General features: G+C 54.4%; 5 protein-coding genes across 5 annotated transcripts; 3 read left to right on the plus strand and 2 right to left on the minus strand.

Moving 5' to 3' along the window:
• Positions 1-1,711: 1,711 nt before the first annotated feature.
• On the minus strand, positions 1,712-3,151 carry CGGC5_v016282 (Proline dehydrogenase 1; the record flags this gene model as incomplete). Its single annotated transcript, XM_032026367.1, has 1 exon — positions 1,712-3,151. One exon carries the CDS (start codon positions 3,149-3,151, stop codon positions 1,712-1,714), a length of 1,440 nt encoding a protein of 479 aa, XP_031877152.1.
• Positions 3,152-4,651: 1,500 nt separating this feature from the next.
• On the plus strand, positions 4,652-6,689 carry CGGC5_v016283 (putative amino-acid permease; the record flags this gene model as incomplete). Its single annotated transcript, XM_032026368.1, has 8 exons — positions 4,652-4,799; positions 4,863-4,933; positions 4,988-5,115; positions 5,173-5,360; positions 5,416-5,598; positions 5,651-5,914; positions 5,974-6,389; positions 6,450-6,689. 8 exons carry the CDS (start codon positions 4,652-4,654, stop codon positions 6,687-6,689), a joined length of 1,638 nt encoding a protein of 545 aa, XP_031877135.1.
• Positions 6,690-7,112: 423 nt separating this feature from the next.
• alg9 (Alpha-1,2-mannosyltransferase alg9) lies at positions 7,113-9,100 on the minus strand (the record flags this gene model as incomplete). The annotated part of the gene is made up of 4 exons (XM_066153496.1): positions 7,113-8,168; positions 8,220-8,639; positions 8,756-8,957; positions 9,033-9,100. The coding sequence occupies 4 exons, from the start codon at positions 9,098-9,100 to the stop codon at positions 7,113-7,115; spliced, it is 1,746 nt and encodes a 581-aa protein (XP_066007168.1).
• A 1,344-nt stretch (positions 9,101-10,444) lies between these two features.
• POM33 (Nucleoporin POM33) lies at positions 10,445-11,598 on the plus strand (the record flags this gene model as incomplete). Its single annotated transcript, XM_032026370.1, has 4 exons — positions 10,445-10,514; positions 10,584-10,599; positions 10,764-10,987; positions 11,045-11,598. 4 exons carry the CDS (start codon positions 10,445-10,447, stop codon positions 11,596-11,598), a joined length of 864 nt encoding a protein of 287 aa, XP_031877105.1.
• An 865-nt stretch (positions 11,599-12,463) lies between these two features.
• Positions 12,464-14,337, plus strand: pteN (Phosphatidylinositol 3,4,5-trisphosphate 3-phosphatase and dual-specificity protein phosphatase PTEN; the record flags this gene model as incomplete). Its single annotated transcript, XM_066153497.1, has 2 exons — positions 12,464-12,561; positions 12,627-14,337. The coding sequence occupies 2 exons, from the start codon at positions 12,464-12,466 to the stop codon at positions 14,335-14,337; spliced, it is 1,809 nt and encodes a 602-aa protein (XP_066007167.1).
• Positions 14,338-14,765: the final 428 nt, after the last annotated feature.

A 14,765-nucleotide genomic window follows, 5' to 3' on the forward strand; every position in this document is an offset into this window, starting at 1 on the left:
TATACGCTCGGCTCCCTGATGCTCGCAGCTACATCCGCCTCCTCAAGTTCCAGACACCACAAACGTTCAATTCTACAGCCGTGGACGTGTGTTGTGTTCTCCAAACGTTTCCTCTAGCACAACTACCTCCATACAAAGCCATCTCCTACACTTGGGGCCCAGAGGAGCCTACTGCCGCTATTAGGATCGACGACTACCTCCGGGATGTCCGGCTCAATTGCGAGACTGTTCTGCGCCGAGTCAGGCAGCAGGATGCCGCATCGTTCTACTGGATTGATGCAGTCTGCATCGACCAAAGGAATCTAGACGAGAAGGGCCACCAAGTGGCCTTGATGGGTAAGGTCTTCGGGACCGCCCATTCAGTGATCTCATATGTTGGCGAGCACGCGAATGATAGCCAATTTCTTTGCAGAAAACTGCAAGAGAATGGAGAACTTTTTAAACGGCTGAGCAGAAAATGGTCCAGGCTTGATCACGGCGATAAATTCTTAGCGAAACTGAACTTTTTTCGCATATCATATAACGCAGTACGGCGGATGTTGATTGCATTTAGAGCGTTCTTAAAAAGAAGATACTTTCGGAGGGTTTGGATCTGTCAGGAGCTTTTCCTTGGCCAGAAGGTTTATGTGCAGTGCGGAGAGATCCTCCTGCCCATGGAAATGTTTCATGGAATTGACCGAGCATGCTACATCTGGAGATCCATGAACATCCAGAAAGCGCTTGAGTGGGCTTTTCACTCTGAGAATGTCTTTTATTCTTTGGACATTTTTTGGGAATGATTTATTGTTCGCCGGGTGCTTTCAGCCAGATTTGATGTCACTAGACTTTCTCATTGGTCATGTGATTCATTATGGCTTGGACTGCCACGATCTATTAGACAAGGTGTATGGAGTTCTTGCCTTGGTAGACTGGGGAGAGGAAGAGCCGCTTCTCCCCGATTACACAAAGGATGTGTTTGAGCTGGGGCTCGAGTTGGTCTCAAAGATGAAGGGGAGTTGCCGCCTTCCATTGTTCACCTTCGCCACCTCGCTGGTCAGCGTCTTCAAACTATTCGACGCGCCTTCGCGGATGCTGAAAAGGGCGATTCAGACACGAAAGCGTCGGGATTTGGTGTCAGTACCCACGAAATTCGCAACCGACACAGAGAAGCTGTTTTCTCATATTAGTCCTCAGTCTCCAAATTGGAAAAACAGCTTGTGGACTGGATTCTGTCTCGCACGCGACGAAACAGGGGGATGGGTGTACCCATTTTCAACCCGTCAGACAACGGTGCTTATTGCCTTCAAAACGATTTATCTTCCACCAATTGCGACACCTGGAGACTGGTGTCTATTCAGCGGGAGGTTCCCGAATGTTGTTGTGATAGTAAGGGAGCATCCACTTGAGCACCACTTCTGGATAATTGGCAAAGGACTGTGTGAGCATTTCGGTGAGTTATCAAAAGTGTCAGCTACGTCTGAATTTAGGTTACATCTGGATATGGAGGATTTCTTTGTCATTACTAGCCAGTTACCATTCCCTCTTGCAAGCTTTGCTGAAGTAGAAGACAAACAGGAATATTTGACAACAGGTGTCTGTGGTAGTGCTGGATCATCATATGCTGAGTTGGTAGGACAGATGCCACGTCAATTCGAGTCATAATTCATTGTACTTCAATGTCCAGCAATTCTCAAGCCGTGACATGACATCTTGCCTCTACAGATATGCTGTACTAGCCAAACACCGACCTCAATCTCCTCCAACACTCGCTCTTCACAGCAGTATGCTCATCCGTCGTCCTCAAAACCGCATCCCTGTTCTCTACAGCCCGGCGGAGCAGATACGCCAAACACTCGCCCATGCTGCCCCAAGTAGAACACTTAAATACGTCCGGTCCCCCGAAACCCTCATTCTTCTCCTGCAGAAGAGAGAAGCTGACCTCATCAGACATGCCGTGCAGCTGTCCAAACGCAATGGGCACAGTCGACTTACCCTCCTTCACGCGCTGCTGGTGCAGCTTCAACGCAGCAAAGACACTCTCCCTGTTGTGACTAGCCAACAACAGATCAACAGAAGGGAACGGCTTGGATCCGCCAAAGTCTCCAATGTGTCTCTTCACAGCGCCCTGGGAGATATAGTTGTACGCGTTATCGGTATCCTGCTTCGTGTCATGGATGCGCGAGCGGTTGTCGGAGAGGATGTACGCGCCCCGGACGACCTTGAGGCCCAAGGTGAACCCGTCCTTGCTGGCTTCAGAGAGGTGGCTGATAACGTTGTCCGTGGTGCTCTTGAGATATGCCTGGTACGTGTTATAGATGGCAGCGTATCCGTCTCCGTTGAACTTGCGCATGAGCTCCAGGGTGACGCGGTCGATGGCCTTTTGGAAGTGTGTGGACTCGGCGTCGACGATGATTCTGATTCCGCGCTGTTTGCATGTTGTGGCGATCTCATCGAGGGCGTCGAGCATCTGTTTCGGGGGGGACTTGTCTTCGGCGAAGGCTTTTGTGACTTCGCGGCCAGCTCCGGTCAACTTGATGGCGAGGATGTCACCCTCACCAACCTGCGCCGCAGTCTCCAGGGTACCGCATCTCCAGGACTCGATTTCAGAATCGACGCCAGCAATGCCCGATGCAGCAGCAGTCTTTCCAGTCTCGTGAGCAGACTGAGTCAAGTGGTCAAATACGGTCTCCTTGGCGTAGGTGAGAATGACGCCCTTAAAGCCCAAGGCCTTGAGCCGGTCAACACATGCTTTCGTTTGTTCAGGGGTCTCTCCGGCGCAGAACTGGTCGTAGAATGTCTTCTTGAGGATGGCGTGTAGTACTGGGTTGCGATCAACGTCTAGAAGGAAACTTCCGTTCGACTTGGAGAGGAAGGATAGTGCGTAAAGTGAAGGGATGAGAAGGAAGCGGTTCGATGAGATGGTGGTGATGAGTAACGATCTTAGAAGGGTTCCCGTAGATAAGATGGATAACGGCGCGCCAGGAACAGATTTCCGTGCTGGAGGGCTCTTGAGCTCAATGCTGCTCGTCTCTGGAATAGCAGCGTGTGGCGAGCCTGCTCCGACTGCTTGTCGCGGTTGTGTTGGCTTCCCGTAGCTTCGTCTGCCAGATACAACGAACGCGGGGTTCGCCCAGGGCGTCTTGGCAGATGTCAGCCCCAGCGACACCTTCATGGTATGTCTTGATGTAAATGTGACAGAATTCGTGTACGTCGCAACTTCTAGAGAGTATTCGGATGCCTCCGAGTATGAGATGAGCCCGTGATTTGAGTGGTTGAAAGGGGGACGGCTTCTAAATGCTTATTCGGTTTCCCCGCCTCTGGTCGTGATCGGATCCGGTGGTTTCTCCAACGCCTCCTTCTCCAACGCTTCATTCCGGTCCGATGTACGGACGTGGCGGGCATGGCCATCCTGGTGGCTAACAGGTCACATGCTGTGGTTTAGATGGGCATGCCAATCGGGATTGTTTGCAATGAGTTCCGTCTTGGAGATATGAGTTGGCGTCTGCGTCTACATAGTACATGTACGCTGTTTCGATGCCTGGAGCTGGCTATCGCTCCTCTCTCCCCCGCACGCATCGCGATGCTAGCCGAACAGGGAGTAAGCTTGGAGGGGGACGTGTGTAGCAACTGTACTCTGGGGGGACGACTTCGTGAATGAATGGCTGGCAGCTCCGATAACATGTCACTTGATGCTATGCACACGTGCAGATAAGATAGCTGGCATCGCGGAGGATCTGGGCGATTACCGAGAGAGGAAAGTGGCTCGACGAGGGTACCGGAGAGGGCTCCGGGAGGGGATCCACTTACCGGACACCCCTCCGATGCGACCCCACAGTCACTCAACATCAGTCCGAGCTTGGAGGTCCCTTATCGGATGGACGTCTGCTATTGTTATCTGGGAGCATGTCGCGATGACGACCTGTGGCCGGGGGGTGTCTTATCTGAGCCCCGGTCGAGTATCGGACCGTGAGAACGTGACCGCGTATTCCCGGTGACGGAGGACTGATGCGGGACATGAACTTGATGGATTGACTCATGAACTGGTTTAAATCTGTCAATAAATGATGCAGTTCCCGAGCAGCTTCCTTTGGTGTCAAGACTTGTAATGTTTTGCTCAATCAGACAGGTAATGGATGTGGCGCACTTGCAACAAGCTATCAGTCCTGTAGACACATAGTCCTACCACCCTCCTGACGGCACGTTCCTTGGCAAAATGTTTCCTTCCCATCTCAACGATTGTGCCATTGATAAGAAGCTCCCAGATACTGCACTTCAACCTGCATGAAGACAAGTGACGTCTCGCCCATGCCTTTTGCCGACCATGAAAGTCGATCTCTAGCCGGCCGCACGCTATCATCAGGGGAAAGACGGCAACCAGACCCCCGGCCACCGAACCAACAGACGCGACATCACCTCTTGTGATAAGAGATCGGCCGAGGTTCTATCAGACGAGCATACGTCCAACATGCATTTCAGGGGCACGAATGCTGGGATGACAGATAAAGTCGCATTCAGATTGTGCGACGGGCAATAGCTGTACGACGGAGTACGATAGCTAATAGACTTGAATAAAACTGAAGCCGAGCCGCCAAGTTTTCTGGGCGATGCTTGTCGTTTCTTAGCAGACTCTTGTTTCTTCTTTGACTTTTGGTGAAATTTGCGTCATATCAATATGGCAGTTGACGAAAAGAAGCTGGACGTTGCCGATGAGGCTGTCCAGCCGACCTCCAGCAATGGCGAGGGGGAGCAGAGCTCCTTGTCGCAGCATCGTCCCCTATCGCGGGCGTTGAAGGGACGGCACATGCAGATGATTGCCATCGGTTAGTGAACTCTGACAAGTGCTGTCGTGGATGAAGCTCAACATGACATGTCATGAACTTCAGGAGGCTCAATTGGTGCTGGTCTCTTCGTCGGAACGGGAGGAGCCTTGAGGACTGGCGGCCCGGCAGCTTTGGTATGTTGACCTCAACTCAATCCTGGTGAGTGACGAACTAACGTCCTTGATTAGCTCATTGGCTTCATCATCATCGGGTGCATGATGATGTGCACCGTCCAAGCCCTCGGAGAACTAGCCATTATCTACCCAGTGAACGGTGCCTTCTACGAATATGCCGTGCGCTTCATCGATCCAGCCTGGTAAGCTCGCCCGCGCATGACGAATTCGAGTCTCGATGCATCTGACTAGTGATCAAGGGGCTTCGCAATGGGCTGGGAATACTCCATCGGTTGGATGGTTACCCTCCCCTTCGAGATCACCGCCGCGGGCATCACCATCGAGTTTTGGAAGAGCAGAGAGGAGGTCAACCCGGGAGTCTGGTGCGCCGTCTTCATGACGCTTCTGATTGTCATCCAAGTCTTCGGTGTTCGAGGGTACGGCGAAGGTATGTCCTCAACAACCTCCAGTACCTAGCAGTTGATGCTGATATTCCCGCAAAGTCGAGTTCATCCTGGCCATCGTCAAGGTCATAGCCTGCATCGGCTTCATCATCCTCGGCATTATTATCAACACAGGCGGCGTCCCAACCGATCCCCGCGGCTACATCGGAGCTCAGTACTGGCACGACCCAGGCGCTTTCCGTAACGGATTTCAGGGCTTCTGCTCCGTCTTTGTGACAGCCGGTACGTCCATCAAAGCCCTGCTTCTATAAGCGTCAAGCCTGACACTTGATAGCATTCTCCTTTGGCGGCACAGAGATGGTGGGCCTCGCTGCCGCCGAGGCAGCCAACCCCCGCAAGACCCTCCCCAAGGCCTCCCGACAGGTCTTCTGGCGCATCACCCTCTTCTACATCCTCAACATCTTCATCATGGGCCTCATCGTCCCGTCGGACAGCGACGTCCTCCTCGGCGCAAGCGGAGCCAACACCAAGGCCTCCCCGTTCGTGCTCGCAGTCCAGCTAGCTAGGATCGAGGTCCTCCCTCACATCATCAACGGCGGTGCGTCCCTCTCACCCCCCTGTCTCCCATCAACAACAAGCTAACAACGCGAATGAAAGTCATCACCCTCGCCGTCATCTCCGTCGCAAACTCCTGCACCTACGGCTCCACGCGCGTCCTCCAAGCCCTCGCGCAGTCAGGCCGCGCGCCCGCCATCTTCGCGCGCGTCGACAGGGACGGCCGCCCCATCTACTGCGTCGCGCTGCAGGTCGCCTTCGGCTTCATCTCCTTCATCACCATCGCCGCCGACGGCAAGACCGTCTTCAGCTGGCTGCTCGCCGTCACGGGCCTCTCGGGCCAGTTCGCGTACGCGAGCATCATGTTAGCGCACATCCGCTTCCGCAAGGCGTGGCGGCTGCAGGGCCGCAGTCTGGATGAGATCCCCTGGCGCTCTGCCCTGGGTGTGGCTGGAAGCTATGTGGGCGTGTTCCTGGTGGTGTGTTCGCTGAGCGCGACGTTCTACTCGGCTTTATACGTGAGTTCTTCATGATCTTGTGAGATGTTTGGAGGGTTGTGTTGCTGACATGGGGATTAGCCGGTTGGCGGAAGCCCGAATGCCGAGTCGTTCTTCCAGAGTTATATGGCGGCGCCGATTACGCTTGCGCTGTTTCTCTTCTGGAAGGTGTACACGAGAGATTGGGGCTTTGGAGTTGATCTGCGGAGTGTTGACCTGGACAAGGGCAGGCGGCGGGAGGAGGAGCTGGAGGTTTATGAAGTTGACGAGGTTGAGAAGAAGACTCCGATGTGGAAGCGAACCCTGGGTTTTTTCTTCTGAGGAGGCCATGTTAAGTGGTCACTGTTGCTGTAAACCCTAGTGTGGAAGTTTAGCATCACATGTGGGAGGTAGACTGAGTGTATTGAATTCTTTCATTGTGTCGTACCAAACGGCTGTAACCAGGCATATTTCGCTGTTCAGGCGTGTAACCTTTGCAGGCGTGCATAAATGCTCCCTTTCGAATCTTCACGGTCTGATAGCTGGTTGCATGTCAACCTCATGCGACCTTTCTTCAGGCGAATTTGATACCCCGATGCACGAGCATGCCAAAATGCCTGGGCAGCCTGGCTAGTATTCACTTCTTAAGTTGACGCCCTTGTCCAACCGCCCTTTAGAAGCTATGCAACGGGGCAAGAAGCGCCTTCTAATGGTGGGTATCAGGCCAACTTTGGGTGAGTAGATGGTCTTGCTTGAGCTCATGCATCATTTCTTGTGCTTGAGAAGGCAATGGCGGCCCCACTTGCGTTGAAACTTTTCGGGAATGAAGGGCAGGTCTGGAACCCAGAGTGCTCTGGCGAGGAAGTGTGTGTTGGCCGCATCCAGGAACGGAACACATTTCACAACTTCCCAGTGCTCTTCATCGGCAATGTAGTCGGGCTCGTTCGGCGGCAGGGGGTCGTTTCGCTCGGGGTACTGAGCATCGACCAGGAATCCGCAGGTTCTCTGGTCAACGTACTTGCCCATGTCTTCCTCGTTCCTGTCGTTCATACCCTTCGTGGGCATCCAAGTGCCGCTCCAGAAACCGAAGCCAGTCCGAGCCTCAGCAAACTCTCCAGGAAGCAGTCCACGGAACTCGGAGCGAACGAACTTGGCGTGCATGTCGCGAGGCAGGAAGTAGGATGACGGGAAGCGGTACCACTCTTTGCCGAAGCATACGTTATCACCACGGAAGCCGAGCCCCTGCTGACCGCTGACACCCGCTCCAAGTGGCGAGTAGAGCCTCATCGGGGCAGAATAGGCGGACCAAATGCCGTAGACACGCGAGAGTCCGATGTCGAAGGAAAGCAGAAGCACCAGACTGACGGTGAAAAGCTTGAGCTTGGCAGGAATCTTGCCAACGAGAGTCTTGGGGTCCGAGTTGCCAAGAGCCGCCAGAATGATGTGCAGGGACATGGCAGCATTGAGAGCAAGGAAAGGATACGCGGGGTACATGAAACGCTCTTCCTTGTGAGGCTGAAGGGTGAAGATGCCAAGCCAGAGGTAGAAAGGCGAGATGAAAACCAGCGCGCGCAGGCCTGTCTGAAAGCCTTGTCCTGAAGGTGAAACCAGCTTCTGCAGGACGAAAAGGGGGAGGCAGACAAGGGCCAAGATGAACCAAATGTTGAAGTTCAGGGCGAGGTTGCGGAAGTAAAAGTCCCAAGGCTCAGTACCGTACAGCTCTGGGCCACCGGTCTCTGAGAAGATGTTGTACTTGACAATGTTCCAAGATGCGACCTCGACCTTCTTGTAAAAGAAAGTGTTGATGCATCCATCAAAGAACTAAGTGGGTTAGATACGGGTTGTATCACAGATTTTCAACAAGAGGCTTACCATAACGATCAAGCCTGCAATCACACCCCTTACGACGCGGATGATAGCCTCAATGAACCGATCCTTGTCACTCAGCGCAGCAAAGACGGCCTCCTCAATGAGGAAGGGGAAGGAGAGGGCCGCAGCAAAAGGCCATCCTACGACAGCTCCAACAGCAAACCAGAAAATTCCTTGAGCAGTCTTCAATCCACCGCGCCAGTTCATGAAGGACGAAGCGCCCAGCATGGCCATGTACATGGCAAAGCTGGAGGGCAGATAGGCGGTGCTCGCATGGAAGTTGCCTGCGCTGAAGACCGTGGCCAGGATGAAGAAGAGACCAATGCGCGCATTGAGGGTGAGGCTGATGACACGGAACAGCAGGGTCTGGCACAAGGCGCAGCCGAAGGCCAGAGCATATCGAATGAAGTAAAACTCGCCAACCTGGGACAGTCAGTACGAGTCCAATAGGCCTGATATCGTGGATGACGCATTGGACTTGCCTTGGTAGACTGGGGCAGCAGACGGCGGATGTTGCCGACAATGGCATGCAGACTAACGTAGAGCCAGCTGCGAATGGCATATGTGGGAGAATACTCCCATGTCTGGAGGCCGTAGCCGTGGGAGAGGTAGTGGGTAGGCTCGTAGTAGTTGAATGTCTCGTCGCAGTCTTGGATCGGGGCGAAGAGCGCGGAGATTACGTTGGCAGCCAGAAAGCAATAAAAGGCTGAGATGGGCTCGATGGCGAAAGGGCTGGGCGGCCTATCGCGAGGGTCCTGTTAGTGGGCGTCGCAGGAGTGGCTGCGCAGCAGCTGGGAATTGAATTGGACAGCTTACTTCTTTCTGGCATGGCCGGCCTCGGGATGGACAAACTCCCTCTGCGGAGGAGCAGCTTTTGGCGGCATCGTGGCGGGTTGTCACGGGCGGAGTAGGCGAAACAACACGGGCCGTCGAGACGATCAGTTGTGGTGATGCCACGGAGCTCCAAATCTCAACAATTCAGATTTCGGGGAGCTGTGACGCCACAGCTTCTCAATTGACAGGGGTCTAGACGGACAGTCCAGATCTGATGAGCCTTACTGTACTGGTTTGCGGAAGAAGACGTGATGTGCACAGTGTTAGCAGCAAGCTGACGGCGGAGAATTTGGATTGGCCAAAGCTGGTGGATCGGAGCTGCAGCTGGCGCACAGACCAAGGGTGTGATGATGACGAAAGGAAACAAGCCGAAGATTGTGGCTTGACACCAACAGGGAAGTCCGGATTTAGCGTCAGGTGGTGATGAAAGAGCGTCTCGCAGATGCGCGCCCAATGAGTCCAGAGCAAGGCAGAGGCACCATTTGCCTGGGCTACTTAGCATTTAGCACTTAGCACCGTGGACGGTTACCTAGTTGCTGCATCAGCGCATCAGGCCATCCGCACTGGTTAGCGGCTGGTGTTTGCTGATGCTGGGCTGCAGCCAGAGAGCACGGATTCTATTCCGTCGTCTCATGTCTCCCTTTACCTGAAGGTGCTGGGCTCAGATGTTTCCGCCTCGTCGGTGTCAAGGTGAGCACAAATGATGGAAAGTAAACAAAAATAAAAAGACCAGAGGGCTCATCTTTCCATGCGCAAATAATGACATGTGAGAGCTGTCGCAATGATGATTCGCAGGTGACACTTCTCGCAGCAAAGAGCCCTGTCCAAGGCCGTCATAAAATTTGGAGCCCTTCACTTCTCAGCGAGGGAACAGTCCGCAGATCTGCCGCTGAAGTGCCCGGGACCCTGGACTGAAGTTCAGCTGGGTTGGTCGTCGTACCGCTGTCTTGCTTTGCCGGGGTCACTGTAACCTTTCCTCCCTCCCGCCGCCGATGGACCCCTCCCTCTCAATTCCGTGTCAATTCAGCGCGCTCCCGGCCACTCCAGAGTCCAGCGAAAAAAAAAGGGCAGCTGGCCCGACCAAAGGGAAGCACAGAGAAGGAAGCAGTGACGCACTGACGCACCGACCACCGCTTGCCTGAGTCCAGGCTCCATTTTCCTCCACCTCCACCTTAACCAGCCACTCCACCGCCCGCCATCACCTCAACTTCTTGCGCATTCTGGCCAGCTTTCCAAAGTCAACTCCAACACCACCAGAAAAAAGACACACGACACAGAGCTTTGCACTGCGTCGCAAATCCCATCATCCTTTGCGAACCTGCTGATTATCAGCACCAACAGCTGTATACCACATTTCAAGCCTATCGCGCCTGCCGCCAGAAGAATATTGCACGATGGCACCCCCTCCGCCCGCCAGCGTCCCTCTCACCCAGAGGCTTCTGCTTCTCGCCCAGACCCTGCAATGTATGTCGATTTCAAACTCCCTTCTGCATGTCTGAGTGCGGCATATGCTAACCGTCTATCTTCAAACAGTCGCTTGGTTTGCCGGGTACGTACAGACCATTCCGTTTGACCTTCGAGCTTCATCCGTATCCCTGCGACCCGAAGAACATGCTGGTCGCGCCTGCTGAGAAGACCGGGGGGCCAGGGCTGCATCTTTAGCGATGAGAACTTCTTCCTGGACTCGGCATTTGCTAACAACGCGTTCGCCAGACACCTGACTCTGATCCTGTCCGTTATTCGCTATTCCTTCTCCTACGTTACCTTCAACTACTACAGCAGAGTCGCCCGCTGGAGTTACCGATTGGCCTTCCTCTCGGCCTGCCTTACCTACGGTATTGTCGTCTACAAGACCCTGAGAGCTCGCAGCAAGGCCGGAGCTAAGGCGCCCCAGAGCCCCTTGGCTCTCATCGCCGACGAGAATGTCCAGTACCTTGGTGAGTTTCTTCGTTCGTTGTCTCCGTCTTGTCGCTGCGGCTAACTGGAATCTGCAGTCATGTCCCTGGTCTGGCTCTTCTCTCCCCAGTACCCCCTGGCTATGCTTCCCTACGCCATCTACTCCGTCTTCCACGTCGCCACCTACACGCGCGCCAACGTGATTCCCACCATCACTCCCCCCAAGCCCATCGCCCCGGCTGCTGGCGCTTCTCCCGGCGGAAAGCCCCAGTACGCGCACAACCCCATTGCCGACAAGATTGGCGCTTTCGTCAAGGAGTACTACGACGCGTCCATGTCCGTGGTCTCCTCCCTTGAGATCCTCCTCTGGGTTCGCCTTCTGCTCTCTGCCATCACCTTCCAGCGCCGCTCCTGGATTCTGATTGCCATCTACACTGCCTTCCTGCGTGCCCGCTTCACTCAGAGCTCTCACGTTCAGAACTCGTTCGCCATGTTCGAGTCCCGCGTTGACTCCGCCGTCGGCAACCAGGGTACTCCCCCTGCCGCTCGCCAGGCCTGGGACACTGTCAAGGGAGGCGCCCGCCAGTTCTACGCCTACACCGACCCTAACCGCTACCTCAGCGGTACCGCCGTCCCCAAGAAGACCTCCTAAGAGCTCAAATTGGCAGGCAGGATGCACACCAGTCCCTATGACTGGTGCATGATGCCCACACATCTTAATTATACGATATCGCATCAGTACCGGCTCGGCCGATGCGATGGGCCAGGCTGCAACTCCAGCCACGATAAGAATGTTTCCTTCCAGGGGAGTATGTAAGAAATGGTTCAGGGGCAAGGATACAAGGTAGCAACGGAAAGGAAAGAAGAGGAGATGTTTTACGGCCGACCATTGTTCAAACGGCTTTTCCGCGACTCATTCTGGCTTTTGGAGTGTCGGCGAGTTTAGGACCTGGACGAACCCCGGGTTGCGCTCTGCGTTACACTATGATTTCAGGTTTCCCGTTTCGCTCTCTGGCTCTGGCCATTGTCTACTAGTTTGTTTGCGCAATACATCAAAACCCGCATGATTAAAGTATTCATTCCACCGTTTGCTTCGCGCTGCGATGTGTGTGGGCGTTGATAATGTAACACCAACACAAGGGCTAAGCACATGTCGCCAAGCACCTGGGAAACGAACGCTCTAGACACCTAGCCACACCCAAAGTGGCGTAGCTCGGCCTCTTCCTCCCCTGGTTCACCCCACTATCAATGACGTCGCGCAGCCGTCGCGCACACCGACGTCAAGCCTCGACAAGCTGCACGCGACCAAGGCGCAGGCGTAGCTAAGGAACCACCCGCAAAACGTCAGGAGGCCTTTCGACTTGGATTGCACCTCCCTAAGCCCTTCATTTAATACAGCTGCACTGCAACAACCTTTTTATTCTTGGCACGCGACCCCGTTCTAAACCTTGCTCCGCTTTCCAATCCAAGTTCCACGTCGCATTCAAGGTTTCGGGTTCTTTTTTTCTTTTCGAGAAATGGCTTCTCTATTGCGACAAATCGTCGCGGGGCCTCGCGCAAGGCACGCCGAGTCCGACTTGGACTTGTGCTATGTCACATCCAACATTATTGCCACGTAAGTTGTTCTCTTCTTCACAATGTTTGCAGGATACAAGAAGCTGATGATGATGTGCGAATCAGCTCCGGTCCATCAGGGACGTACCCCCAAAGAGCCTACCGAAACCCGCTCGACCGCCTCGTCACCTTCCTCGACGAGAAACACAAGGACAACTGGGCGATATGGGAATTCCGCGCCGAGGGCACGGGGTACCCCGACGAGGAGGTCTACGGGCGCGTGAGGCATTACCCCTGGCCCGACCACCACCCGCCGCCGTTCCGCCTGATTCCCATGATCATGGCGAGCATGCGAAACTGGCTCAATGGCGGCGACCTCCAGCAGGGCGACGTGGCTGTCAGCAAGTCTGACGGCAAGAAGGTCGAGGGAGGCGATAATCAGAGAGTCGTCGTTGTGCACTGCAAGGCTGGCAAGGGCCGCAGCGGGACTGTTTCTTGCAGCTACCTGATCTCGGAGTGTGGCTGGAAGCCTGAGGAGGCGCTGACGAGGTTCACTGAGCGGAGAATGAGGCCTAAGTTTGGCGCTGGTGTGTCTATCCCGAGTCAGCTACGTACGATCACCTATGTAGACCGCTGGACACGAGGAGGCAAGAAGTATGTTGATCGCGCCGTTGAGATTATGGAGATTCATGTCTGGGGTCTGCGTAGCGGCGTCAAGTTCGATGTTGAGGGCTTCGAGGACGAGGGCAAGAAGATCAAGGTGTTCCACACGTTCAAGAAGAGCGAGAGGGTGGTTATCGAGGGTGATGCACCTAGTGGAGGGGGTATCGGGCGTATGATGACCGATTTGGCCAGCGTGGGAGTCAAGCCTACGGAGAAGGCCCCTGCGGAAGCACCTTTGGCGGAGCATGCCAATACCAACCATGCAAAGGATGGAGGAAAGAAGGAGGAGACAAAGGAAGACGGGGTGTCGAGGAGTAAGAGCAAGCAGTTGAGGAACGCCAAGACGACGTCACTTATCAGGGACCCGACGGCGCCTGGACAGCAGAAGAGGAGCGAGACAGAAGCGAATGGCAAGGAAGACACCGAGGAAGGAGAGCCTGGTGGCATGGCCGTTATCCTCAAGCCGAAGGAGGTCATCCACATCCCGAACAGTGATGTCAATATCTCCGTTGAAAGAAGGAACAGGACGTCCGCTAGTATGGGCTTGACCATGGTCACGGCGGTGGCTCACGTCTGGTTCAACGTCTTCTTTGAGGGCAACGGCCCCGAGCAAAACGGCAAGCCCGACGCCAGTGGCGTGTTCGAGATCGAATGGGACGCGATGGACGGTATCAAGGGGTCCAGTAGGAAGGGATCCCGCGGGTTCGACAAGATCGCCGTCGTCTGGCGAGTTGCTGACTCCCACCGCGCCAAGGATGGTGGTGATGAAGTCGGTCCTGCCGAGGGAGATGTCGTTCAGCAGCCTTCGGAGGGGTCTCCGGTTCCGCAGATGAAGGCCGCTGACTGGAAGGGCGGCAACAAGGAGGACCCCACCGCCGAGAAGCATCTCGGCCTGAGGACGGAGAGTCCCGAGAGCGCGGACGTGAGCCGGGCGAGCAGTGTCAAGGACGGTGTCGTCAAGGATGGAGATGAGACTGACTCGATGGAGGGTGTGAAGACCAGCGGGCCGTATGGAGAAGAGATTGAGGCGGATGATGTTGATGTCAAGAAGGTTGAGAAGGAAGTGGCGACTGAAAGCGTTAACAAGAAGGTTGAGCCAGGCCCAGAGTTGTTGGATTCTCCTGATACAGCGAGCGGCACGACTGCTGCTGGGAGCACTGAGATCAAGAAGTAGACGAGAGATGGGTGCATGCATCGGGATAATACCATGATAATGAAGGAGCATTGTAGCTGTAGATTTTCAATTTGTATCAATATTCTCACTGCCAACATACGGACACAATATCACCGATAATGGCTCAACCTATCTTTACAGCACGAAGAACCCAACATATCACAATCGTCCTCTGTACCTGCCAAACTTTTGATGATATGGAGACGCTCACAACTACTTGAAGCACATTGATATGCCTCTTCCTTATGCAATTCAAACCCTTCTAATGCAATTCAAACCCTTCTACGACACACCGGAAGTTCTGCCTGTGCACAAAAAATGCACGACCTTGGTTAGATTGGGCTTGAAACAGATCACAGGACAGCAACTTCAGCTGGGCAGCCATGCTGGTTATTGATGCATGTCCTAAATCATACAAACGCATATGT

Source organism: Colletotrichum fructicola, assembly GCF_000319635.2.
Source record: "Colletotrichum fructicola Nara gc5 chromosome Unknown KSG_Nara_v1_contig10, whole genome shotgun sequence".
NCBI classification, from domain to species: domain Eukaryota; kingdom Fungi; phylum Ascomycota; class Sordariomycetes; order Glomerellales; family Glomerellaceae; genus Colletotrichum; species Colletotrichum fructicola.